This window comes from Myxocyprinus asiaticus, chromosome 8 (genome assembly GCF_019703515.2).
Source record: "Myxocyprinus asiaticus isolate MX2 ecotype Aquarium Trade chromosome 8, UBuf_Myxa_2, whole genome shotgun sequence".
Classification (NCBI taxonomy): Eukaryota; Metazoa; Chordata; class Actinopteri; order Cypriniformes; family Catostomidae; genus Myxocyprinus; species Myxocyprinus asiaticus.
In genome coordinates, this window is record NC_059351.1 from 33,548,392 (window position 1) to 33,575,960 (window position 27,569).

The 27,569-nt window shown below is 36.8% G+C and overlaps 1 protein-coding gene across 2 annotated transcripts; it reads left to right on the forward strand.

Annotated features, from left to right (window-relative positions):
• The first annotated feature begins 787 nt into the window (after positions 1-787).
• LOC127444843 (OX-2 membrane glycoprotein-like) lies at positions 788-27,085 on the forward strand. 2 transcript variants are annotated; one of them, XM_051704419.1, is made up of 7 exons: positions 788-933; positions 2,866-2,941; positions 3,614-3,946; positions 4,802-5,131; positions 12,486-12,767; positions 17,243-17,348; positions 23,377-27,085. In XM_051704419.1, the coding sequence occupies exons 1-6, from the start codon at positions 910-912 to the stop codon at positions 17,329-17,331; spliced, it is 1,134 nt and encodes a 377-aa protein (XP_051560379.1). In that variant the 5' UTR covers positions 788-909; the 3' UTR covers positions 17,332-17,348; positions 23,377-27,085. The 2 variants fall into 2 exon arrangements, with proteins under 2 accessions (XP_051560379.1, XP_051560380.1); XM_051704420.1 differs by having other exon boundaries at positions 17,273-17,348.
• Positions 27,086-27,569: the final 484 nt, after the last annotated feature.

Genomic DNA, 27,569 nt, shown 5'->3' on the forward strand with positions numbered 1-27,569 from the left:
TGATTTTAGATATTCCAAGAGATTACATAAATCATTAAGTATAAGGAAAACAATATTTCAGGAGTAGAAAACAAATTATTCAATAGAAGCACAGTATTATAGTAAAACAGTCCTAAAAAATAAAATAAATAAATAAATTATAGTTTGATTTCCCATCATACCTCGAAGTAAAAAAATAAAAATAAAAAATCTGGCAATATTCAAAAATAACTCCAATATGTCCAATGCAAACATGAAATGCAATTAAGCAATTATGTTAATTATTAATTGCAATTAATCAACCAACTACGAACTTGTGAATGACCATGTAGGTCAACTGTCACCAAAGACCATTCTGACATAAGTAAAACCTTGGTTGTGCCAAAGTGTAAGTGTGTGTTTTGAAATTGTGAATGACAGGATAAAACAAAGTAAGCACACACACACACACACACACACACACACACACACACACACACACACACACACACACACACAAAAAAAATGATATGCATTGTAGGGTTTGATTAGGTCATGGTAGGCCTATAGTACAAATAATGTGTGTGTGTGATAGATTTAGCCCATGTCATCAAAATTTCACTCCAACCAGGTACCCAAAGTTGTCAACCCTGCATTTTTAAATGCACTGAAATTATTGGTAGTAAATTAGTAGTGTTTTGTTGACATTTTACGTTAGTACAGACAGCTCTTTATCACTAGATGTCGCTGTTTACTGGGTCTGTTTATTGCACAAGTCCGAGCCCTGGACGTCACTGGAGTCTTTCTAAAAACTGTTTGCTATGCTTCCCACGACTGGCTGGTCCAACTTTCCTGCTTCCAATTCCACTGGTATCCCGAATCACACATGCCAGAATAAGTAGCCTATGAGACGCTGGATTTGCCAACACTTATAGCGTTTTAACAATATGAATGAACACAGCCATGCATTGCAAGGTGAGTCTCTTATCCAAAACGTTATTTTTTGATTTTGTATTTATTTTTATTTTTTTTAATGTCCGTGAATAAAAGTTAGTAATAGGGATACGCTGAAGTGTTTGCAAACATGTAATTTTCTTAACCTGATATTGTGCAGAAATAGTAATATTTTCCCAGTAGACTAGTAGACATCCAACAATTAGCTTCTCCAGCAACTTTTAAAGTATGCACAAACTGTGCATGCATTCCTTCTACAAGTTATTTCGTTCTCATTTATGCAGTTTGTTCATTCTTCCTCTAAATTCTTGTTATGGCACTTTTAGTGATGATTTTTTTCTATTATAGTAAAGGAGCAAGAGGTTAGGGTTCTTGAGCCATATGTGTTGTTCAAATAAGACCTGTAAAGTGCATATTTGGAAACACTTTATAATAACTAAGGAAAGCTATTCTGTTATTCACGATTACAGATAAACAAACATTATTACATAGAATAATATAATTATTATTCTATTACATAGAATAATAATAGATTATTAGTTAATGTAGGCCTATATTGAAATCATTAGAAATTAAATTATTATTAATTCATATAGGCTATTTTAATTTTTCATATTTGAATCTACATTAACTACTGATGTGTTTAGTTATGTTTGTTAAAGGCTTAATAATGAATGTTATAATAAGTTGTAACTATGATTCAAATTCAGTGTCAGTTGTTTACCATTTAAGGTAAAATAAATAAGTTATAATAATAGTTAAAAATAGATAGAGGGTGAGTCTAAGCTATTTTTAACAGGTTTGTGACAATGATAAAATAAACAACAAAAGCAGTATAATGGTCTAACCATGGTCTTACGTTTGAGGTTAGCAGGGGTGTGGCTGCCTGGAAATATTTGCTATGTGGGCCAAAAATCACCCCCCTAGCAGCACACTTTCTGTAGACTTCCTGGCAATTTAGACACAAGTGATTTTAATGATAAAGTTTGTTTAAAGGGCAAAGCGAAGCTATTTCCTAAACAAGCCATTGCATTAGTGCTAGTCTAGCAACAAAGTGGTAGTTTGGTATTATGCATGTTAATGTAAAAGGTAACAAACCTTGGCAGGATGTAGGCGGTTAGATCTAAAAGATTTTACTCTTCTTGCCATAAGGCTGCCTTCACGTGCTGTTGAAATGATGATAAATACAACTTTCCCATTCGGAAGTTGCACATGAAGGACCCCTCATTTCATAATTACGACTGGGAAACTCTGAGCTGGGAGGAGATGTTAACTTTCAACATTACTGAGGAGAGTACGGTTTCCGTAGTGAATCAAATTTTTTTTTAATTTTTCTAAATACAGCTAATTGTTAGCGTTTGCCATTTTGGTCATACACATTTATGCATATCAGCAACCATTTGTTGCATGCTGTACATTTTTACACTGTGAAAATAGCTTGTATTTGCCAAAAGTCTGTTATCATAAGCAAACTAACAGAGTATTATGTTTTATGGTGTCAAAATTAAAGTTCCTCAAGAAATATGTATAAAGGAACCTGGCGTCATCCTTGTTTCCTGTTCTTTCCAACAACAAAGCACTTAAAAGCAACGCACTCGTAATTACCACTTCAAAAGTAAGAAGTAGGATAATTCCGATAGCACAGGAAGGCAGCATAAAACACAGAAATAAGAATCCAAAAATGCTGAATTTGACTGTGCCTTTGAATTCCTTCTATAGTGCACTGAATCATCAAATTCCCTTCTGGGAAAAGGCTTTAATTAGACTCATTGGGGTGGTACTGCCTTGGTTATCCATTGTAATGCAATTGTGGAAACTGTAGAGCCTGCTTAAATATGCATGACTTATTCTGACAGGAATCTGTAAGTCTGTATTGTAAATTTCTCCTTGTCTCACTTGAATGCTTGTTTGGCCCATTACATTATTAAGTTAAGTTAAATGATCTTCTTGCAGGTCAAGATGTTTGGATCTATGTCAGCGCTATCTCTACAGGTCTGGGTGACCCTGATGTTGCTCTGTCAACTGCAAGGTGCCTGCCCAGTTTACGGTCTGATTTGTAAAATATCTGAAGTCTAGAATTGAATGCACTTTGTGATGGAATGTAATGTTTTGAAGATTTACGCTCTTTTAAGGCATTTTTTCAAAGACGAGTTAATACTTCTCTGAGCATTCTCTGAGACTGCACCACATATGTAAAGTTGCAATGCTGCATTTATACCATACTTAAATATGCATTTAGTCCCTATTAAAGGCAGTTCTGATGAAGCGTTGGTTCTATATAAATTAAATGCACCATTAGTGTAGCCTTAAACTTTTTGTTGTTATGATGGTTTTTTCTATAATATTTTCATATTTCTGTATTCATAATTTCACAATTAAAGCATTCATTTGTATAAGATTATTTCTGCAATTGTAATTTATGTCTAGAAGCACCTTTTTTGTGGAATATATGCCACTTTAGACACAGCTTCAGCCACCTTTGCAGTGTAATGATGGCATTAGAGAACTAATTTCCTGTCATTTCTTGTAACTGTAACTGCCGAATATTTTGTTGAATGTCATTACTTAAATATTGAGAAAATGAGAACAGTCTACAGTTATAAGAACACTCCATTAGTTATTTGGTTTAATTTTGGTTCATTGCAATTCCTTCTGCAATTCCTTTTCTGATTGATGAGGTTCATTATTATATATGTCCTAGGTAAGGTAATTGCACCATCAAATCTACAGGTGATGGTTGGGCTTCCCTTCACACTGGCCTGTAATATTACCATGAAGACAGGGGAGGTTCTAAAACAGGTGCTGTGGGTTGACATGGCAAATAAAACTATACTGTACTATCAACCTGATAAACATGATCACATCACCAGTGTGGATGGAGTTGAGCTCACAGCACGTTCTGCAAGTCAAAATGCTCACAACAGCGTCATCACCATCAGCAGAGCTGGGCCGGCCAACGAGGGCTGCTACCATTGTTTTTTTGACGTGTATCCGACCGGGCAGCAGATAGGAAGGACATGTCTCTCACTTACGGGTGAGGCTTGGCAATAACTTCTAAACTTTCTAAAAATGTCCACATCATGTACTGAACTGAAACAGTCCTTCATATGAATTTGAAAAGGAAATATATTTTGAAGTGGTCAGAGGTTATATGACTCACCAAAGAGATAACAGAGACTTTACAGCGGAAATACTATTGGGTAAGCATGTGCTGCTAAGGTGCTCCCATGATGAATGGCTGTTATTGGTGGTTATCACGTTATGCTTGCAAGACAACTGAAAAACTGTGACAAGAGTTATAAATAATCCTATGTAATGTATTGACCAAACAGGAAGTGGTTTTGATTCACCTTCCTGCCAAAGTCCTACTTGAACAACTGGCAGCAAACTATCATAGAAACCACAAAAGTCTGTATCAGATAAAAACTGTCATTGGGTTTGTGAGAAAAATAAGACTTTATGACCTCGAGTGAGTCTGGAGACAGACTGGAAGGAATGGACCTATGTTATAGTTTTTTACAGTCCACGCATTTATCTGAACATTTATCTAAAAGGGTAGTTCACCCAAAAATGTAAAAGAAATCATTATAAACTCATCCTCATGTTTTTCCAATCCTGACCTTATTTTTTTCTTCCATGGAACAAAACAAAATGTTAGCCAGAATGTTTGCCTCTGTCACCATTCACATTCATTGCATCCTTTTCCATACAATGAAAGTGAATGATGACTAACATTCCATGGAAGAAAGAAAGTCGCAGGAATTTAGAACAGCATGAGGATGTGTAAATGATTACAGAATTTTTATTTGTGTGTGAACTATCCCTTTATTCCCTTTGATTAAAAGAGGATGTAAAATCTTAGTCTATTTTCTTTTTGTATTTCTTCCAGCAATGGTGGAGCTGATGGGCAATAAAACTGTTGTGAGTGGAAAGCATGTTACCCTTTCATGCAAGTATCTTCTAAATAAGAGAGTCCTGCAGGTCTTATGGAAAAAAACAGCTGAACAAGGGGACACCACTACTGTTGCTTCTTACGCCAAGAATAGTTCACCCATCATCGAAAACACTTTCCAGGGTCGAGTAAGTCTAAATCCAGCCCTTGGCCAAACCCAGCTCTCCATACAACCGGCTCAGACAGAGGATGAAGGCTGTTACACCTGCGAGTTCCACACATATCCAGATGGCACTAAGAGCGCAACAGCTTGTCTGTCTGTATATGGTAAGTCCAAATGGCAGTGATGGCAGAGCTTATAGACACACATTTGCTTAATTGTAAAATTATTGATATTTACTGTACTTGAAACGTCCCTAAAGTGTTTGGCATATAATAAAATACAGCTTGTAAATCAGTAAATGTTTAATTGCAATGATAAATATTAAGATTCAGCCGCATCTTATGAGAAATGTAAATGTTCTGGCAAAAATGTTATTTTTTATTTATCTATAAGGATGTTTTGAAATAGCAATTGCACAGAATTATAATCATTATAATTTTGCAGAATTTAAATAAAATATACATTTACCATATTTTTCCCTTATGGAAAAACACATGAATTTCACATGTGCTTCATTAAATCACGTTATATTTGTGTCGGTTTGAAAAATGTCACACATGCTTCTCAATTAATGTGTTAACACGTGTGCTTCAATGGTAACTTAATGTGCTTTTTCCATAAGGGTTGTTTAGGTATTTTACAGCAATGCACCAAACTTACACCCCTGTGGTTTGTCGATCAGGTCTTTGAATCTATGTGTGTGAGTGGGTGTATTTAAAGAAGGAGAAAGAAAATGTTAGAGTGAGCAAAAGAGAAAGTGTATCCATGCTACATTGTGGGGACCAAATGTCCCTACAAGAATAGTAAAACCTGAAATCACTTACACTGTGGGGAACAACAAACGGTCCCAAGGAAAACGGCTTAGTAAGCATATTAAATAATGTCTTGATGAAAATCTAAAAAAGCATACAGGTTTGTGAGAGGGTTAGCTTTAGGGCTAGGTGTATGGTTAGCAGTAGTTATGTTTCCATCAATGTTTTTATGTACATTTTGGGATATCGCATAAAACTGCTGGATGGAAACACCAAGATGCGAATAAATCTCCAAAATGCGCATAAAAAAATTATACGCTCGCTTGAGGTGGATACATTTTTTATTTGATAACAAGAAATGCGCATAAACGATGATGGAAACACATTTACCGAATAAACTCCTTTTAAATTTGTTAGGAATAAAAGATGCGCATCAAAAAAAGTAATGTAACTGAATAACCAGAGAACCAATCATCGCATCTGAAATGTTGCTCCGGTCATCCTGAAATAACGGTGTCTAGAAAATCCAAAGCCCACAAAGAGTTTGCAGAGCAAATCATTCGAAAAACAAACTTGAACTTTATGGAAGAGAAGGTATATTGACACTTTTGAAAAATATCTTATAGATCCGCTCGGTATAGTCAAGGATGGATGAACGCACATACTGTATATAGCGCTCCCAGAAGTGTGTGACACGCTGTCGCTCCCAAACATGAGACAAAGTTCTTTAGGGTGCTTTGTCTGCATGCTCTAAACCACCAGTATTTTATTAATAAAACACTCACTGTGGCTACAATTTCTCTGGAAGTGACGATTTCATCCTTTAGAACACCCTTGGATGGAAATGCGGCTTTATTCGCACATTGTTTTTGCGATAATATGGTTTTCGCATAAACTAAATTCGCATCTTGGATGGAAAAATAGCTAGTGTTGTGGGTAATGGGTTATAAGTAACGCGCGTTACGTAATCAGATTACTTTTCCGAGTAACGAGTAAAGTAACACAGTATTTTTTATTTTAGACTATAATATCTGAGTTACTTTTTAAATAAGTAATGCATTGCTTTTGTACACCTCTCCTTTCCCAGTATTGCGATAAATCAGCAAACTTCGAGGTGGAGACATGATGGGCATTGTAGTTCTAGAGAGTGGGATGCTTGATTACCAGAGATGCACAATGAAGTTGTAGTATGTGTGTGCATGATGGGTATTGTAGTTCTAGAGAGTATGAGTCATGCTTATCAGCAATGGGCAGACCACAGCAAGTCTTCTTTTAACCCACCCTGACATTAATGTTTTAAAAACTGCAAAATATTGCTGGTAAAGGAATATAAATCCGAACGCTTCAGTGGAATCCAGTTGTACTCATCATTTGCAGTGGTTTATTTTTTTGTGTACTGGAACTTACGAGCAACCGTCATAAACTTTGCAGTTGTCATAACAATCATAGCAAGAGTTAAGAAATGTGTCCTCATTAGGCAACATTTTGTCAAAAATGTAACTTTCGGGTAAGTGAAACTTTGATTCTCGTGCTTGATTCATGTAGGCTGCATTTAAAAGTGTGTAAACACACATTTTCGTGGTATAATATAGCACAGGCATAAGCCCAGAGAAGTCTTCCAGTGGCCACGGCATGATTATAGTTACATAAAACGTGGAATGATCGCTGACTTTTTGTGCATCCGAATTGCTTTGTTTTAAAGCTGCCCATAACTACTTCTCTAGGATCAGTTTGCATCCGAACTGCTCTGTGTTAAAGCATATAACATTCAACATTTGTTTGAATGAAACACGATTGATTCAGGTGTAAATATAAACTGCATTAAAAAATCAGTAAACGCGTTTAGGCAGAGGGATTATAAGACTAGCTTTCCACTGGCCACGGCATGATACATAGGGTGAAATACTCACTCAGTTCAGTGACCAATGCAGTCAAACTGCTCAGTGTTAGAGCTCCCCGTAACTAGGAGAATGGGACGAGAAAAGCTGACTCTGGATTAGCGGCTGCGAGCAACATACTTCATGGTTTGTGTACACAGACAAAATGTCTTAATTTATTAAAATATTTTACATTTTTGTTTTATAATAAACAAGTAATACGATTTGTGAAACATACCATTTTTATGACATTTTGGTTGCATTAAAAAACGATTCCATTCAAGTTGTATCAACATGCATGTTTGCAGTAGGCTGTCCGCAGTACGTACCGTGGATCAACTCAAAACAAGCTGCACTGAGATGACTTAAATTGAAATTATTCATTTATTCATCAGACTTATTCCTTGAACATGTTATGTTGGCATTCCCCACTGAATTTTATCCTGACTTCTGAAAAACATCTTAAGTTGCATTGTCGATGGGCACCGCATATGTGACATATGATGCAAGTTCAGATTAGTGGTCGACCGATATGGGTTTTTTAATGGCCGATGCCAATATCCAGAGAGCAGGGTGGCCGATAGGCCGATACAATGCCTATATTTCACACAATTTAATATAGTAAATAACATAAACATTAATTGCTATTAATAAACTTGATTATTTAGCACTATATTTACTCAATTTCACACAAAACTTTGTAAAAAAAGAATCTAAAAAAATAATATTGTATTTTAAATGGTAGATAGCAGTTTCTTCTGATTTCTGTTTAGTAATCAATATTTTTTTATTTATTTACACATGAAGAAATTGTAAATATATTAGAAAGAAGGAAAAAACATTACATACAGTAGTCCAGCAACCATATATGGCATGGGCGCATTAACAATCGCATTTACTCAAGAAATACTGAATCAAACCAATTGTACATACAGTGCACAGTGAATAAGACATTTACTTACACATTTATCCACATTATTCCTACGCCCCATGATGCTTTGCATGAAATGTGGGAGGTATTTCCGCTAAGAAGTAAACACAGTTGTAGTTGCATCAAATGTTCATTAATATTTTGCTGCAGTGTTGATCATTCATTCATACTTCTAGATGTGTGAGCACAGCCTGACGGAGCTTAATAAGTACTATATACGGATAGCCATTCCATCTTTAATAGAGGTTTGGCAGGACGATTTTAAGAAGTGGCCTCAGGATGTATTTAGAGCCACGAACAGCACGTTATCCCTGAGCTCTGTGAGGACATCATAACGTGTTCTAGCCGAAACGACTTGAGCAAAACATAATACAATACTCACTAAGACCTTGTTTATAGATGGTATTTATTTTGTTCAATGATTCAAAATAAAATGACTCACATCTCAACATGTCTCTGTTTATTTACTGATCGCACATTACATGTTGGTCTTGTACGTCTGTTTCTCAAACCATTTGTAACATTTGCTGTAACACAGTGCCATCTACTGGATTCTTGAAGAACAACAGGTATTGTATTTAATGCACATCATCACAGTATTAAGATGTCTCTCGAGTGATCTGATCACATGTGGTCAGGCGAGACACATCGCTGTTGTTCACACAAATGCATCTTCTGTGAGCACTTGTGACATATAGCATCAATACATCATAAATTAATAAACCGGAAAAATGTCACAAAGACAAAGAAGCTTGGAAAAATGGCGCACCAGGTACAGCTGAAATTTCATCTACTATAAGTGCACACGAAGACACACTGAAGAAGATCCGTAAAGATCTCGTACATGTATATATAAGCTCTTTTTAAATTTTCCCCGATCAGACAGTTATTTCCCTTTAAAGCCATGTGTCACCAGAGTCATGAACAGTTTAAACTCTTGATTTAGCGCAGCAGTTGATTGACCGATAAGGAGTGGTGCTTCGCTGCATCCTGGACGGTGTTTACAGCGTTTCAAATGCGTTTTTGATTCGATCACAAAAGGTTTTGCATCCCATTTACACCTGTATATAGTGCTGATCACTTGTTATCGGATCATCTGAATCACATTCTAATACCATCTGAAACAGGGACTAAATGACCGCTGCCTACATTAGCGAATGCTACAGGAATAAGGTGGATGGCATACTTGAAGCACTTTTACCTTGAAGTTGCACCAGAGATTATTTAGCAGAAATGGGCCACTTCAATTAAAATGAATGGGAGAAATTAGAACGCCCAACTGCAGCCAACGGTCAACGGATGTAGATAGGAAGTCCCACCTTACAGGTAAAACAGCCAATCACTTTTTAGATACAGACATCACCTGTTAATTAACTCGAGAACACACATGCACATTAGCTATAAAAACTGGGATTTTTACCGTAATCTGAGGTAAAGAAGCACCGTTTATGATTCCAGTGTTTGTCAGATTTTACAGCTAATTTGAAATATATACTTTTATTGTAATCTTGACCAACTGTTTTAGAGATTGCGGTCTTTCCCCATTCAAGTAGATAGGAGCTGCACTGTCATGACTGGAAATAGCCTCCCGAGAGTGTTCCAAACATGGCCGACAATGGACGGACTTGCTAGAAAGACTTTGGTTGCACTCACGCTCGTGCGGATCCAGCGATCAGCAGCAATCTCCTGACGGTTTAAACAGCCTGGATCGTTTACATGTCTCAGGGCGAATTCCAATCGAAAGTGATCATCCCTATGCCCTACTCACTACGAAAGACAGAGCTCTTGATGTGGGCACTCTGAAGGGAACATGGCATTACAGTTTAAATGTAGCCTTCACTAAAAGTCTTCTGAAAGGGCCCTTTATGAAAAAATTTACTTTCCTACTATTGTTTGGAACAACCTTTCGAGTGGCATCCCATTGCCAAAATGCTGTTTGGAAAACACCCTCAGTCGCTTCACATGCAAGCAGGCGATTTTCACCGCCCTCAAGAAAAAAATCAGGAAAATGTATCGTCCGATGACGATAATGAAAAAAGTCAGAATATCGGCTGATTTATTGGCCTCTGTGATATATCGGTCGACCACTAGTTCAGATGTTGAACATTGTTGCATTTTGTAAGACAGTGGTTATTCTTCATTATTCATATTGGCTGCCATGTCGATGGAAAAACAAATCATGCGTATTCCTGTTATTGAGTCTTTATTATAAATATGATGTGAAGACTTACTGACTGTTGTCTTTCTAAATATCTGTTTGTTTAGTATGTTGTTTTGTCAAGCGTGTTGTACAGTAGCTAGCATGACCTGTAATGTCTCTTGTATGCAATGCATGACTTATTTGTATGGAATGCATAGAATAGCAGAAGAGAGATTGGCGGTGAGAAAAAAAGTAATGAAAAAATAATGCAAAAAAGTAACGTAACACTTTACTTTCCATAACTTTTTAATTAATTAAGTTACTTCTGTAAGGAGAAATGCAATAATCTAATGAATTACTTTTAAAAGTAACATTGCCCAGCACTGATGGTTAGGGATATAATATATTACTAGTAGGGCTACAAATCAATAATTTTTTATTTTTTTAATACAATTTATTACACGATATGCCCATTAATTAATCAAATTAATCGCATATATCAATATTTGTCGAGAAAGTCCCACAAATAAAAAATACTCAATATGTAATATCATATTTAAATAATTATTAATATAATATAAAATAAAAATAATGTGGCAGAATCTGTGGCAGACAAGTACTTGATTAGGCAATACAAAAAGTGCCTTCACAAGCCAATATATTGTTTATTTCCTTTATCTGTCTGAGGTAGACTTATTTTAAGGGCTTTTCTAAGGACACGTCTATGTACACATGCATCTGACAGGCACTTTTTGAGAGTCTCACTTGTTTATTTCCCATTTCAAGTTAAATGTAGTTTGAAACTTAGGAAAAGATGTCGCAAGACCCCTGCATTTCCTAACTGAAATTAATTTGTCATTTGCAAGCTAAAAAACATTCCTGGGAAGAAAGCTCATGATCAGTTAAATCTGACACTGATTATTATGTTTGGCTGTGACTGTAGTTTAGGGGACAGTTTGGGATGAGAGCCAATGCTATTACTGTGTCTCTGTTCATCTAGAACAGAGCTCCACTTTGTCTGATTTCCCTCTGTTTATATTTCTGAAACAGTATGGCTGTTGTCACCAAAAAGCTCACACAGCCTCATAAGTGGACAGAACCTCACTCACCCCTCTTATTGTAATAGTTTGTCTCTTTCTCTTTTATCTGACTTATGTCACAGAGTCCCTCCTTGATGGAGTCTGCCGCAGACATGACCAATGTCTGATGGCTTGTTATCAGCATAACAACACAACTGCATTCCTTTGTCTTTAGGATGAAGCTCCCATTTACAATAAAACAAAGAGAAGTGCTAGCAATGTCTTACATTTAACCACTGGTTACAAAATGTTTTGATTTTTTTCATGTGTCTTTGTTTTGGTGTAAATTTTGGAAAAACTTGCTATGTGTTTTTAAATTTCAGAAGTGGATGTTCTAAATTCACAACACAATGCAACACAAAAAAAAGTATATAAAAATAATTTATTACAAGCAGTAAAGGTAAATTCATGAAGAGTTAAGAAATTTTACTGTTTGACAATTTGAAATTTGTCTATAACTAATAAATACTATTGATGTTGATGAAATATTTGCTGGTATAAATGTAATACCAAAATAGTTAACATTTAGTTTAGTATGTAAATCCTTAATATTAACTGTTATAATACATTAATATGGCTTTTTTCTGGGATCATATATTTTTTCTATTAGATGGTTACCTCTGCATATAAAGCTGGGATAGGAGAACATATTTAAACATTGAAAAACTTACATTAGCTTTAAAAAGATGATAATTATAATGTGTTACTCAAATATTTAATGAACATGTAATTTTCCTAGTTTTACCCAAACCTGAGGCTAGTTACACCACCGTATCACAGGGCATTGTTGAGGCCAACTGCACAGCGGTGTCTCGTCCAGCAGCAGAGATCTCATGGAATGTGGAGGGTCATAACCATACACTGGGGCCTGCCGTGACAACAATATACGAGCTAGGGGATGGCACCACAATGGTGGTCAGTTCCATTCAACTTCAGGCTGAACTACTAGACAATGAACTTGTAAAGTGTGAAGTTCACCATCAGGGCCTTGGTTCTGCCATCACTATCTCTCTGAACAAATGTGAGTAAAACTTGGTGAGGTAAAAATGCATCTGATATTTTTGAAGAGATGTTTGACAATTGCTCTGATTTTTTGCATGTTTTTGCAGACTTAGGGGCTATTCACACCAAAATTTTTTTGCATATGTATGCGCTTCTATGTTAATGTGGTGGAGCACAGAGAGAAGAGGGAAAGGATTAAGCACTCTAGCGGGTGGGGAGAAGTGACGCTAATGCTAATATTTTAGGAAATGCCAATGGGAAAGCTGAAACAGGGAAAACACCAACCCAAAAATAAGAAAAGGGCACACAGGTTAGAAGTTCCAAGTCAAAAGGGCAAGAGACGTGTATACAAATATAAAAATATTCTTTATCACCAACAGACAAAATCAGAAAGGAACTGGACATGCATTTCATAATTTAAAAGTGATTTAAATCACAATGAGCACAGACAATAACTGCGTGGTTTGCAACAGGCTTCGCACACATACTCACAAAAATGGAACAACGTATACTTGAACAATGAGGGCTGAGGCTTACCAGGAGCAGGTAGGCTAGCCGAGCACAGCGATCCCCCTATGAAAAGATACTTCACCCACAGGTGTACAGACACTCACACAAGCACACAGGTGAATCAGTTGTGAATAAACAGCACTAAGCACGTGACAGGGGCACCACCACCATTTAGTGCAGAACAGCTAGGCCCCTAACCTGGGCCCTCAGCTCCTGAGAGAACACAGTAGAAAAAATTAATAATAAATATAAATCATCATATAATAAACCAATAAAAAGGACAAAAACCCTCGCCACCAACAAAAAGGACACAGATCTAACAAACTCAAACATGGGTTTTAACCCACAGATAAATGTCATAGTCCAGACCTCCGATCAGCTTTGTTCTATGAGTCTGCATGCTCTGTTTGTTTTCCTCATGTATCACAGGCGTTGCGTGATTGAAGCAGGCATTGTTGTTAGATTGAAGCAGAATGTTCCTCATTCTCCCTGCTCTATTTATGCCTTATGTGTGCTCTGTCTCATTGTCAGATAATCCTGTGTGTTTACTCGCCATCTCGCCTCATCTTAGTTCCAGTTTTGTCTTGTTGTTTGACCTTTATCTTTTGTTTAGTTCGACTCTCTGCCCTGTTACCGACCTTTGCTGCAGTCTTCAGCTCCAATTCTGTCTCTCTGAAATTTTCCTGCCGTTATTCCAGTGGATTAATTATCATTTCCTGATTTCTCTGTGCACTGCTCTGGACTCTGGAACCTGTTGCCACTTACATCTATCTAAGGATCCAGCTAGTTTCCACCATCCTCCACACTCTGCATATACATTCAGTGACCACTTTCTTAGGTACACCTGTACACCTACATATTCATGCGATTACCTAATCAGCCAATCATGTAGCAGCAGTGCAATGCATAAAATCAGGCATATACGGGTCAGGAGCATCAGTTAATGTTCACATCAACCATCAGAGTAGGGAAAAAATGTGATCTCAGAGATTTCAACCGTGGCATGATTGATGGTGCCAGACGGGCTAGTCTGAGTATTTGTGTAACTGCTCATCTCCTGGGATTTTAACACACAACAGTCTCTAGAGTTTACTCAGAATGGTGCCAAAAAACAAACAAAAACAATAAAAAAACATCCAGTGAGCTGCAGTTCTGCGGACATAAATGCCTTGTTAATGAGAGAGGTCAACAAAGAATGGCCAGACTGGTTCAAGCTGACAGAAAGTCTACAGTAACTCAGATAACTACATCTGTACAATTGTAGTGAGCAGAATAGCATCTCATATGAACAACATGTCTAACCTTGACGTGGATGGGCTACAGCAGCAGATGACCACAAAGGGTTTCACTTCTGTCAGCCAAGAACAGAAAGCTGAAGTTGTAGTGGGCCTGCCATCTGTGTTCCTCAGCATAAATAATCAGACCAGGCATGATTCATCAGATTCATTGTCTAATAAACATTACTTATTTAATTCCATTCTTGGGTCCTCATTATCATCACTGACATTATGATCTGGCCAGACATGGACCTAGTGGAGGGGGCATTTCTCGGCCAACAACAGGAGCTGATCACAGCGTCTGGTAAAGCCACTGAGGCCATGGCAGTGCAGATAACCAAGTTGTCTGCCCAGATCCCACAGCTGAATCTTTCCACCAATCCCTGACCCTCTGCATCCAGCACACTGGCAACCCACATGGTTCCCTCACAACCCTGTCATTCGGAACCATGCCTTAATCTACCAGCCTCATATTCAGGTGAGCCCAGAAACTGTCACTTGTTCTTATCTCAATACTCTCTGGTTTTTGCTCTCCAGCCATCATCGTTTCCTGCTGAACAGTCTAAGGTTGCCTACGTAATCACGCTGCTCTCCGATCAAGCCTGTGAGTGGGGAACTGCTGTGTGGGAAAATAAAGATCCTTGCTGTGCCTCATTCCAGTCCTTTGGTGATGAACTCAAGAAGGCGTTTGACCTTGCAGCCTATGGCAAAAAGGCAGCACGGGCACTTTCTGAACTCAGCCAGGGTGTCTGGTCTGTCTCCAAAAACTCCATTGAGTTCCAAACCCTGGCAGCTTCCAGATGACTGGAATGAGGGGGTGCAGTCAGACCATTTCCTGCATGGGTTGGCTGATTATGTTAAAGATGAGATTCATGCCTTGGACATACTCGATGACTTGGTGGACTTGGCCATCAGAGTAGACACTCGGTTGATACTCCAGCAATGTCACTGCTTAACTATTCAACATTGTGATATATTGACCACTCCTCTATGTCCTGTCACACTGACAGGGGTTCCAGAGCCATCTTCAGAGGTTGAACCCATGCAGGTGGGCAGAACTCGGTTGTTACGGGAAGAGAAACAATGTAGCCGCTCCCAAGGTCTCTGTCTGTACTCTGGGGGAGCGGGTCATGTCGCCACCAAATGCCTGGTAAAAGGCAATGCTCACCAGTAGGTCAGGGGTTACTGGTGAGCGGGACTGTTCTAGGAAAACCCCTGGCCAGGTAACTCTACTCCCTGCCAGACTTCAGTGTGGTCTCTCAGGCCACTCCTGTGTAGCGCTGGTTGACTGGGGCTGAGAGCAGCTTTATTGACTCCAGACTTGTGGCCAAGATGGGAATACCTACCGTCCCGCTCCCGGAGCCCTTGGCTGCCAACGCCCTCAGCAGTCTGCCCTTGACCAACATCACCCACACTACTGTTCTGGTGAGCCTTACCATTTCCAGAAACCACAAGGAGGAGATCAAGTTCCTCCTTATAGGCTCACTTATGCCCCGGTGGTGTTAGGTCATCCCTGGCTTGTGAGGAATTACCCTCACCTTAGTTGGGCAGAGAGTACTGTTCTTTCTTGGAGTTCGTTTTGTCTTGCCAACTGTCTTGGTTCTGTTTCCTCCCCCAGTTTTTTGTTCTGTGTTGCAGGACGACCCAGGTGATATATTTGGTGTTCCAGGAGAGTACCACGACCTGAGGGTGGCATTTAGTAAATCTCGGGCTGCATCTCTCCCTCCTCACCATCTCTACAACTGTGCCATATATTTATTTTTTGTATATATTTATTGACGGGCACTTCTCCACCTAAGGGCCGACTTTACTGGCTCTATGTCCCAGAGAGGGAGGCCATGGAAAAGTACATCTGGGAGTCTTTGGCAGCCGGTCACATTCACCCCTCCTCATCCCCGGAGGGCGTGAGGTTCTCCTTTGTGGAGAAGAAAGATGGATTGCTTTACCCTTGTATTGACAATAGGGGGCTGAATGATATCATCTTTAAGAATACCTATCCGTGGAGGCCTGGGTAGCTCAGTGAGTAAAGACGCTGACTACCACCCCTGGAGTCACGAGTTCGAATCCAGGGCGTGCTGAGTGACTCCAGCCAGGTCTCCTAAGCAACCAAATTGGCCCAGTTGCTAGGGAGGGTACAGTCACATGGGGTAACCTCCTCGTGGTTGCTATAATTTGGTTCTCGCTCTTGGTGGGGCACATGGTGAGTTGTGCGTGGATGCCGCGGAGAATAGTGTGAAGCCTCCACATGTGCTATGTCTCCACGGTAATGCCCTCAACAAGCCACGTGATAAAATGCACAGATTGACGGTCTCAGACACAGAGGCAACTGAGATTCATCGTCTGCCACCTGGATTAAGGCAAGTCACGATGCCACCACGAGGACTTAGTGCGCATTGGGAACTGGGCATTCCAAATTGGTGAGAAAAGGGGAGAAAATCTAAAAAAAATAAAATAAAAAAAACTTCAACTTTTAAAAAAAGAGTAGTGAGACACCTGTTCATTGCGCTGCATCTAGCATTTTGTAGGGCAAGAATGTATTTGGTCTGAATGGCCCCTTAAATTGCAAAATTTTCTCATTGCCCTTGTTCTTCCCTTATTTAATGTCCTATTGTGATTTAATTTTGTCTTTGGACTTGTGTGGTGAGAAAATATTTTAGATTTTTTTTTTGTTTTTTTTTTATTGATATCTCTGTGTTTTGTGTTGCAGCTAGGAACACCCATGTCATTTTCATTTCAGCAAGCTGCGTGGCACTTGTGCTGCTCATATGTCTATGTATCTGCCTGAAGAAGTGCTAACTTCACCCGCTCATATGGTCAGTACTGCCACAGAAATGTATTTCCTCTTTAATTTCATATTTCAAATTAATAACATTTATTTGAATCCCAGGTCATGTGCATTAAGAACACTGCTCTAGTAATTTACACACCATTTATTAGTTAAATGTTCATAAAACACTTAGAATAGATTTAGATCCAAGTTTAAGAATATAAGGATTTGTACCGGTACATGTAGGCATGTATAAGTTTGCATGCATGATAACTACTCACACAGAAGGGAGAAGTCATCCCTCCCTTACTTTGGATTGATGTGTACATGACTTGTTTTTAGAGCTCTTGGCTTTTGACTCAAAAGACTGTTGCATTGTCTCTTGTCTCTGAAAACAAATGCAGCTACAAACTGTGTGCTTGCTGCACACAAACACTTTTTTCAATCCAGGTGATTGTGGTAGAGGTGAAAAACAAGCTTCCTTTTCAGTTATTGTTGAAGACCACTTTAAGGCACTGCAGTATTTTAGGTGAACGTTTCACTGCATGTTGTAAATGATTTTCATTTACAAATGCATGTTGTAAATGAGTTTAGCTGAATGATTTGTTCAAAACGATTTAAAGTTCATTACAGGGACAGAAGCAATCTAGGGGTTAAGTACCTTTGGGACAATGGTAATAGTTCTTGAATTGCCCCTTGTCGCTTTTAAAAATACAACCTTTTGGTTATCAGCCCAAACAACAAGGCTACATCATCCCCATCTAGGGTTAAATGTAGTAAACAAACAGCTGTTATAAAGGCTTGGTTGGAATTTACATTAAAGGAATATTCCAGGATCAAAACAAGCTAAGCTCAATCAACAGCATCACTGGCATAATGTTGATTACCTCAAAAAACAATTTCGACTTCGTCCTCCTTTAAAGAAAAAAGTAGTGAATGGGGCCTATTTTTCAAGGGTTTATAGGCAGAAATTTGAAGTTTATATTTTCATAAAAGCACTTCTGTTAAAACTCATGTATTATTTAGCTATAAAATTGTTGTTTTTATGGTCAGTTTTGGGGTTTTAGGGTTTACGGCATTTTGTTGTCAACAAAGTTGTAAAGTTGGAAATAACTTTACACAGGAAAGGTTAGTAAGCTATTTTATCATACTAAAATCATGTTAACATGCATATGGGCTATACTGTATTTGTAAAACTGTATTTTAACGTTTACAGATTGGCCCCATTCACTTACATTTAAGTGCCTCACTGTAACCCAGATTTTTTTTTTTTTTAAACAAAAGGAGGGACAAGTTGAAACAAACGTTTTTTATAGCAACATTAGGCCACAAATGTTGTCAATTGAGCTTAACTTGTTTGAACCCTGTATATTACTTTAACTTGAAGTCTAGAATCTATTCTCCTTATTAAACATACCTTTTTTAAAGAGCACCTATTATGGTTTTTAAACGTGCCTAATTTTGTTTTTAAAGGTCTCATACAATAGATTTACATGCATCCAAGGTCAAAAAACACATTAATTTGCTCATAATTTAAACTGCAGCATCATGACTCGTTCAATGATCCGTTCTAAAGGATTCATTCTAAACTCCTCCTTTCAGAGAGCCTACTCTGCTCTGATTGGTCAGATGTCCCAGTCTGTTGTGATTGGTCTACCGCTTAGTGTAGTGTTTGAGGGTGGGTCAAAGCTGTTCGCGAGCAGCCAATGAAGACCAGAGGTGGGTTTTTTGTTACCGAATTATGTAGGTTAGTACAGGAAGTAAGTCTGGAATTACTAACGACTTGTTTCAGGTGTTCAGAATCGGTTCTTTCTTTTGGGAGTCAATAACTCCATTTATCGTGCACTTTGATTTTTGAAACTTTGCAGACTTTTTTACATTCACAAACAGCTATATAACACACTTCATGACAGGTAATATTTGAAAAACAATAATAGGTGCTCTTTTTATTAAGATTAAGATTAAGATTATTTGTTACGAAATAATATATTTAGTGCTTGTTGCTTAATTTATCACATCATGCTATGTCATGTTATTAATAAGTAATTAATATGTTATATTTATTTTATGTAACGCTTCACAGAATGCTCATGGAGTGTCCCAGGGACATGTTTTTTTTTTTTTTTTTTTTTTTTACATTACTTATGAAACATTACAAAGACTGCACAATTGTAAATAAAGCTCCCAGAAACAAAGGAAATTATGAAAACAGAACCTTGTGGTGGGATGAATAGCTGGAAAGAGAGAGAAAAAAGTGTGGCACAATAACCTCCCACTTCACACTTTCTTCCTGCTTCATTCTCTTCTGCTTTCCTCTCTTAGAATTAGCAGGTCACCAGAGAGGGTTACCAGGAAAAAAGCATTTCATATTTGTTTTGTATTAAAGGCAGCTAAATCTACACAATAGGCCCAGGAAGAAAAGAGACAACAAAAACTAAAAAAGGCCCTCACATCAGACAGGAGGTCCACATCATTTTGATCAATTTGTGTTTATTGAGCTGTCCTCTCATTGCATATAACAGCACCATTTCTTCTACTTCAGTGCTTCAGATATATCAGATAAATAGTCCAGGTTTCATGCTCAGGGACTACAGAGGATATCTGATTTGAATCCTAGTGCATCAAAAGGATATCATTAAAATGTATTACACAGGTTCATCAAAAATTCCCATGATCTAATACATTGTCAGATAAAATGTATGAGTAAAACTGTGAAAATATTTAGAGCAACCAAAGCCAAAGGCGAAGTATGTTTTTACTGTGCAACATTTAGCTACAGAAACACAGGAAGTCTATGGAGCTACCACTTCCTTTCTTTTGCAAGAAGCCCTCCCAACTTCACCTTATATCAGGGGCAACACTAGACTTCAGTGTCATCCGAGGCTTAGCCCACAGGCCATATTATAATATAAAAGTTTCAAGTTTCAAGTTTTATTGGTCATATACATAATCATACACAGTACTACATGTAGTTAAATTCTTGGTACGACTTTTCTCCCCACAGTAAAAAAAAAAAAAAAATATATATATATATATATATATATATATATATATATTAATATATATATATATATATATATATATATATATATATATATATATATAGAAGTAGAAGTAAAAGTTAAAAAACAAAAAAATATATATATCTAAAGTAGAAGTAAAAGTAAAAAAATAAAATAAAATAAATTAAAAAATGTAAGATTAAGAAAAAACTAAGAAGAATCCTTCATTCCATGACTTAAAAAATGACCACCCTACCTGTCAAATAATAATTATAATAAGCGCAACACTGACTCTGGTTCAGAACTTTATATAAGCACACATCAGGTGCACATTAAATGGATCAAACACATTTTAATTTAAATTGCAGGGGATCAAATCAAGAATTACATCTTGTCGGCTCATTGTTCATTGTGCAGAAATTAACGCTAACAATAAAATCAATTGTCATTATCATAATATTTTGAGAATAAAGTAAAAATAATTGAGAAGAAATTTGAAGCATTATGAGATTAAAGTCGTAATATTTTGATAATAAATCAAAAGGAAAGTAATATCAAAGTGATGTGGTGGACAACAGCAAAGTGGAGCATCTGGGTCTTTACATACAATATCACTAACCAGGGAGATAACTTGGCTATACAACCGAGCTGAATTTGTGGGAAGTTTTTGCAAGCTCTCTGATCATGAATGAGGTGTGCATTATTACAGGAGTTTTCAACATGTGGGAACCTGTCAAGGGAGGGGCACGAGATAGGCTCACACTCAATTGAAGTGAAAAATAATTGGAACTGCTGTGAATTATATAAGTCCATATCAAGATATTGTATGTGGTAACATCCCCTCAGGAACAGTAGTGTTTAGAGAGGAAAACCCAATAACAACGCCGAGCAGGACTGCTCGAATCTGTCTGGTTCTTTCTTCTAAATAAATTACATTTCCTATATAACTGCTGCAGAGTCCAGATACTAATAACTCTGTGCTGATGCGCCAAAAGACCAAGGATTTCTTTATTGTAAAATCTTATCCTAAAGTATGATTTAAGTACATCCACTACATCCATCTCTTGCATTATTGAAGCTGCTGGCTCAGTGTCCATCATCATCGTTGTGATAATGATGTTCTGTTTAGCCTAATATTGAGATTATTTTCTCTAATATTTGTACTTTATTCACACAATATACTACTTTATTCTCACAATGCTAAGACTTTTTTCTAATAATTTATACTTTATTCTCAAAATATTATGACTATAATCTCAAAATGCTATGACTTTATTCTAATCATTTTGACTTTATTCTCATACGAAATGTAATATCATAATGCTACGACTTTATTCTCAAACTATTACGACTTTCATAATTCTACAACTTTATTCTCTTAATTTGTACTTTATTCACAAAATATTATGACTTTATTATCGAAATCGTAATTATTTTCTTATTTTTATTTAGCATGGCAATAACATTTAATTGTGGGATCACAGAGTAAATGTAAAAATAACGTACATTTTTGAAACGCATCTCAAAACACCTGTGTTGGGTTTCATGACTGTTATTAAACATGATTCCAGGTTGTTTTTAACAAAAAAAAAAGTGTCAATGCTTGATAAACTGTAAGAGAGTGTTTTTTTCCCTTTTTTGCTCTGGTGTGCAGTCTTAAGTACAAATATTAGACAAGTTAAGTGTAATTTAATTTTAAACCATTTAAAAATCAAGGCACCCCAAAGAGCCTATTTAAACACAGCAGTTTAACTCCACGCACATGACATGGAAATGTGAACCAGCACGAGCAGAGAGTACATACGGCAGTCATTTTTGTTTGACTTTTATGTGAGATTTTATCATTTTAAGACCTATGTATTGTGGTGTTTAGGCTTATAGCATCAACAAGGCATTTCCGTCTGTGTAGAATTTACTCAGAATGGTGCCAAAAACATCCAGTGAGTGGCAGTTCTGCAGATGGAAACGACTTGTTGATGAGAGAGGTCAACAGAGAATGGCCAGACTGGTTCGAACTGACAAAGTCTACAGTAACTCAGATAACCACTCTGTACAATTGTGGTGAGAAGAATAGCATCTCAGAATGCTATTCTGAGATGTGGGTTGGCGCTGTTTGGCGGCACAAGGGGGACCTACACAATATTAGGCTGGTGGTTTTAATGTTGTGGCTGATCGGTGTATAGCCTTCAAAAAATCTTTGTGTTCTGCAGAAGAAAGAAAGAAAAAACAACACAAGTTTGAGATGACATAAGGGTGAGTAAATGATGAGAGAATGATCAGTTTTGGGTGAACCATTCCTTTAATGTTGAGGGATCTACATGCTGGTTTGGAAAACAAGCGTTTCTCCATTGTAAAATAATTACAAATACAACATTAGATAAGATGATCTTAAAAGTAAAAGTTGCAATGTTATCTGCACCAGTTTGGGCAAGACTACTGGTAATAACCTGTTTAGCACAGGATTTAGTTTGTTAAAATAATGGCAGATGGAGGATTTCATTAGTTAATTCAATATTTAGCCAGAGGATAACATTACATTACAATAGACATATCTTTCTTACTAATAAACTTTTTAGAAATGTTCTTAACCAAGAAAATCAATTTTCTATTGGATCCTTCTCTTGAATCAAAGACATTTGTTTCAGTAGCGATGAAATTTCACAGAAAGACGGTTCAACTGGAATAATAAAGGGATTTGTCAGTTAGATTATACAACCCAAGTCTTAGCTGAATGCATTAAGTTAAACACTTAAACATGACTGTGAACAGGACCCCTATTCCAAATAGTGTGTAAGAGCATATGATTCTTCATTAGCTTTAAGAGTTGTAACTTTGGTATGTGTGGGATTAGGTTGAACTCTGCATGGGCTTCTGCTGTCTAATTTTAGGGCACACTTAAGACTTATCAAATCATGTAGCTAAAGATACATGATTTGAGAAGTGCATTTTAGGCTAAAATAATTTTTTTATGTTACAAACAATGTCTGATCATTTGGTTCTGTCAGAAATTCAATGGAATATATAATAACATATGGAAGTTGTGAAATATTTCTTTCTACTTTTTTCCTTAAGGGCGACTGAACAAAGGATGACAGAAAATGCTGCTGCTATGTTCAGATGTTCACCCTGACCAAACAACGGTGATCCCTCTAAATCACAGAAGAATCGGAGTTAACGTCTTTTAATATAACTGATATTCAGTACAATATAACACTATAAAAAAATATTAACTTTATATTAATGATCAACTCTAAATACCATATTTATTCTAGACTGTATATTTGAGTGAAGCATTTTTTTGTTTTGTTTTTGTTTCTTATCTGAAATGCACACTCTTAAAAGAGACCTAAATCCAAGCCAGCTTGTATTATCTGGAAGTTCCTTTTCTATTATTCTGTTACCATATCAAAGCCAATACAGGCAATTTTTTTTTATATTGCTAAAGCTTTACTGACCTTTTAATATGTGTAATCAAAATAACTAAATTTATCTGGGGAAAATACTCTTCTAGAAGTGAGCCCCTTTTCTGCATTGGGTGCCAAGTTATTGTCCTAATGTTTGGATTTGAGTGAAGTGTGTTACACAGTGTATTATTTTCCCACTAGTGGGAAGTCACTCATAGCTTGAAAACTGTAGCTCACCCGTTTCATTCTAAAATGGGCAATTCCATTCCTTTTGACAACTCTGTGTTTTTGTATATGTCTTGTATTAAGTTCTGTCTCTTAAAATATTAAACATTTACTTCGTTAATACTATGTGACATTCTCGGTCACATGATACTGTTGCAATTTGCATAGTTTTCTAAAAGGCAAACAACAGGTGATTTTGAGTCAGAGATATCCACTTTGTGTGTTTTCATCCACCCACTCATAAAGGAAATAATGAAAGAAAAAGTCTCACCGCATTTCACAGTTACTTCATCTGGCCTACAGTGATGTTCATTACATGCCCCTACTGAACTGTTATGTACCACTACAAGCCTTCTGAATTGATTTGTTAACATGCAAAATGTAGTTTATTTGAATATATAATTTTTAATTAAATTATTAACAGATTGGTTTGCTAATCTGAACCATGCTTCTGTTTAGAATGACAAAGTGTACACTGTATCACTATTAGTGAATGTTAAGTTTACCCTGCTAACATATTTCCCACTTAAAAGAACACATGGTAACATTAGAGCCATGGTAAAGTAGCACCCATTCTCTTGAAGGGCCATGGAGCTCCCAGCGGTGCAGGTTCAAGTCCAGCCTTCTGCCCCAAACCCATCCCATTTCCTATCAGCCTATGCTATCCTCTTTAAGAAAAATGTAAAACGTTTTAGCAGTTTTACAATAATTTATTTCAATTAATGTTACAATGAGTAGCAAATTCCGATGCTTGGGGTCCATACTTTGTTTGATTTTCTGTCATCTCAGGCATGCATCCTACTAATGCAATAACTGTCTTCTTTCTTTTTCATAAAAAAACTCAATCCATCCATTCACATCTCTCTCTCTCTCTCTCACCATCCTACTTGTGCTTCTCTGAGCAATTTGCAACTTTGTGTTACAGCACTTCTCTCATTACTGCCTCCTTGGGATAAATCGTTTCTGTTGTAAGTCGCTTTGGATGAAATTGTCTGCTAAATTAATAAATGTTATGACATGTAACAGAAATGTATCCTTTGTTCTTAGCACCCTATATCAACAGATAATTGTAACTGTTGCAACATATTTTGAAAAGCAGAAGAGAATCATGCTATCATAAATCTTTACCAGTGACAGTTCCTCAAAAATGTCCAAGCTGCATGTAGTGAATCCTTTTGATTGGAACTGAAAAAAGTTTCTGCTTTCTGCTGGATGCGAGCAGAACTGGAAACAATAGACATACACATAAATGCACTTATAATTTATTAGTATTATCAAAGAAATCTTTTTTTCTCTTTCTATCTTTCTTTTATTTTTTTGGGGATGTTTCATAAAATTAAGGATAAATTATTCAAAATCATTCACATTTGGCAGTCTTATATTTTCATATGAATAGCATTCGATAATTACATTGATTTACAGTAAATAGAATTCTGTGTTGAAATTAAATAGTGGAATATTTTATGGAACTCCCCTTTAAAGGAATGAGTCAGCCACAGATCTCAGGTGAAACCAGTCTGGCACTAGACACACCAACACATTAGAGTAGAACAGCAGCATTTCCTCACTTGTGTGGAAAACACATTCAGGTTTGATGTGATGAAAAATGTTGGATTCATTTATTCATTCACAAAAACAAACACACACACTCACAGTATGTACAGTATAAATAGAAGGGATTTTGTTACTCACTGACCTTTAGTACATGATAGTAGGAGGTTGTATGTACTATTTGTCAGTGTGGGTGGTACACAATCCCACCACCATATCTGGTAAGTTGCAGTCTCCCCCCTTCTCATACAGGAAATGTGTCTGCGTGCTTTTGCTCTTGTGGGCTTCTCAGTTTGTACTCTGTATAGACATCCTACAAATCAAAACCTAAAAAAAATTGTCTCCTTATGCCTGGTGGTCTTTTACAATGTTTTGTAAAACCCTATATCATACAATATTATGCCACAATACATTTGTGAGGAAAAACCCCATCTTATCTGACTTTAATGTTTGACTGTAATTCATTCCTGAAACACTTGTGGAGCAAGTGATGTTTTCCAGTCTGTCATAATATTATTGATACTCAGAGGATGCTCTGCACCAGTATCTTTCATGTAGCCTGCCATGTAAATCTGAATAAAGGTGTTTGAGATTACTGACAAGATGGAATTTCTAAAGCATTCTCATAGCTTAATAATGAAGCAATCCATTGCAAATTTGAATCACTGAATAATTCATAAATCATTTGTAAAGTTCAGCCTCAAAATGTTTAAAAAAAATCACTGCTTCATAACACCTTGCTTTAGGATCAGCCATTGTACAGGTGTCAAACAAAGGGGGAAAAAAGATTTCATTAACTGTGTGGTTCACTACACATTTTAATAAATACCCTGTCACAATTAATAAAATATATAATAAGTATATTATAAATTTCCTTTATGGGGCAGATGAAAGAGCTGTTAAATTACTTTTGTAAATGAGAAAACACAGAAAGTACTACAACAGTGTGTTTATGCCACTTAAAAAAACAAGAATCTAAAATTAAAGAATGAAAATCATATACTTTACAAGAACAAGATTGTAATGTTTTGTATATAATCACATTATAGGCCTCTTTTTTTATATAGTCATAACATTATGAGATTGAAGTCGTCATTTTTTGAGAATAAGTTAATAATTTTACGAGAATTAAGGGTGTGTTCACACTAGTAGTTCGATTCTCTTGGTCCTCTTGGTCCGGACCAAAAAAAGAAAATGATACATTTAATCCTGGTTCGCTTAGCATTCACACTGGCATTTTTAACACAGAACCTAAAGATATAAAACAAAAGGCATCAGGAAAAAGTAAAAACCTGATTGGACAGCTTTTATTACGTATTTTTGCAACGGAACTTGCCGAACATCCAAAACAATGCTGGCTGCTGGGCGAAATGCGCTCGTTTAAATGTCTATATGGTGGTATTTTTACTTGCTGAGAACAAACGAAGAGCTAATAAAATGTGTAAAGGAGTCAAAACAGCGCCAGGAATTCCTCCATTGCACACACAAACAAAGATATGCTGCAAGGACAGCTGACGGTGGTTCCGACACCTGTACTGAACTGTAATGGGCAACATAGCTCCTACAGTGCATCTGGAAAGTATTCACAGCGCTTCACTTTTTCCACATTTTGTTATGTTACAGCCTTATTCCAAAATGGATTAAATTCATTATTTTCCTCAAAATTCTACAAATAATACCCCATAATGACAACGTGAAAGAAGTTTGTTTGAAATCTTTGCAAATTTATTAAAAATAAAAAACGAAAAAAATCACATGTACATAAGTATTCACAGCCTTTGCCATGACACTCAAAATTAAGCTCAGGTGCATCCTGTTTCCACTGATAATCCTTGAGATGTTTCTACAACTTGATTGGAGTCCACCTTTGGTAAATTCAGTTGATTGGACATGATTTGGAAAGGCACACACCTGTCTATATAAGGTCCCACAGTTAACAATGAATGTCAGAGCACAAACCAAGCCATGAAGTCCAAGGAATTGTCTGTAGATTTCCGAGACAGGATTGTATCGAGGCACAGATCTGGGGAAGGGTACAGAAAAAATTCTGCAGCATTGAAGGTCCCAATGAGCACAGTGGCCTCC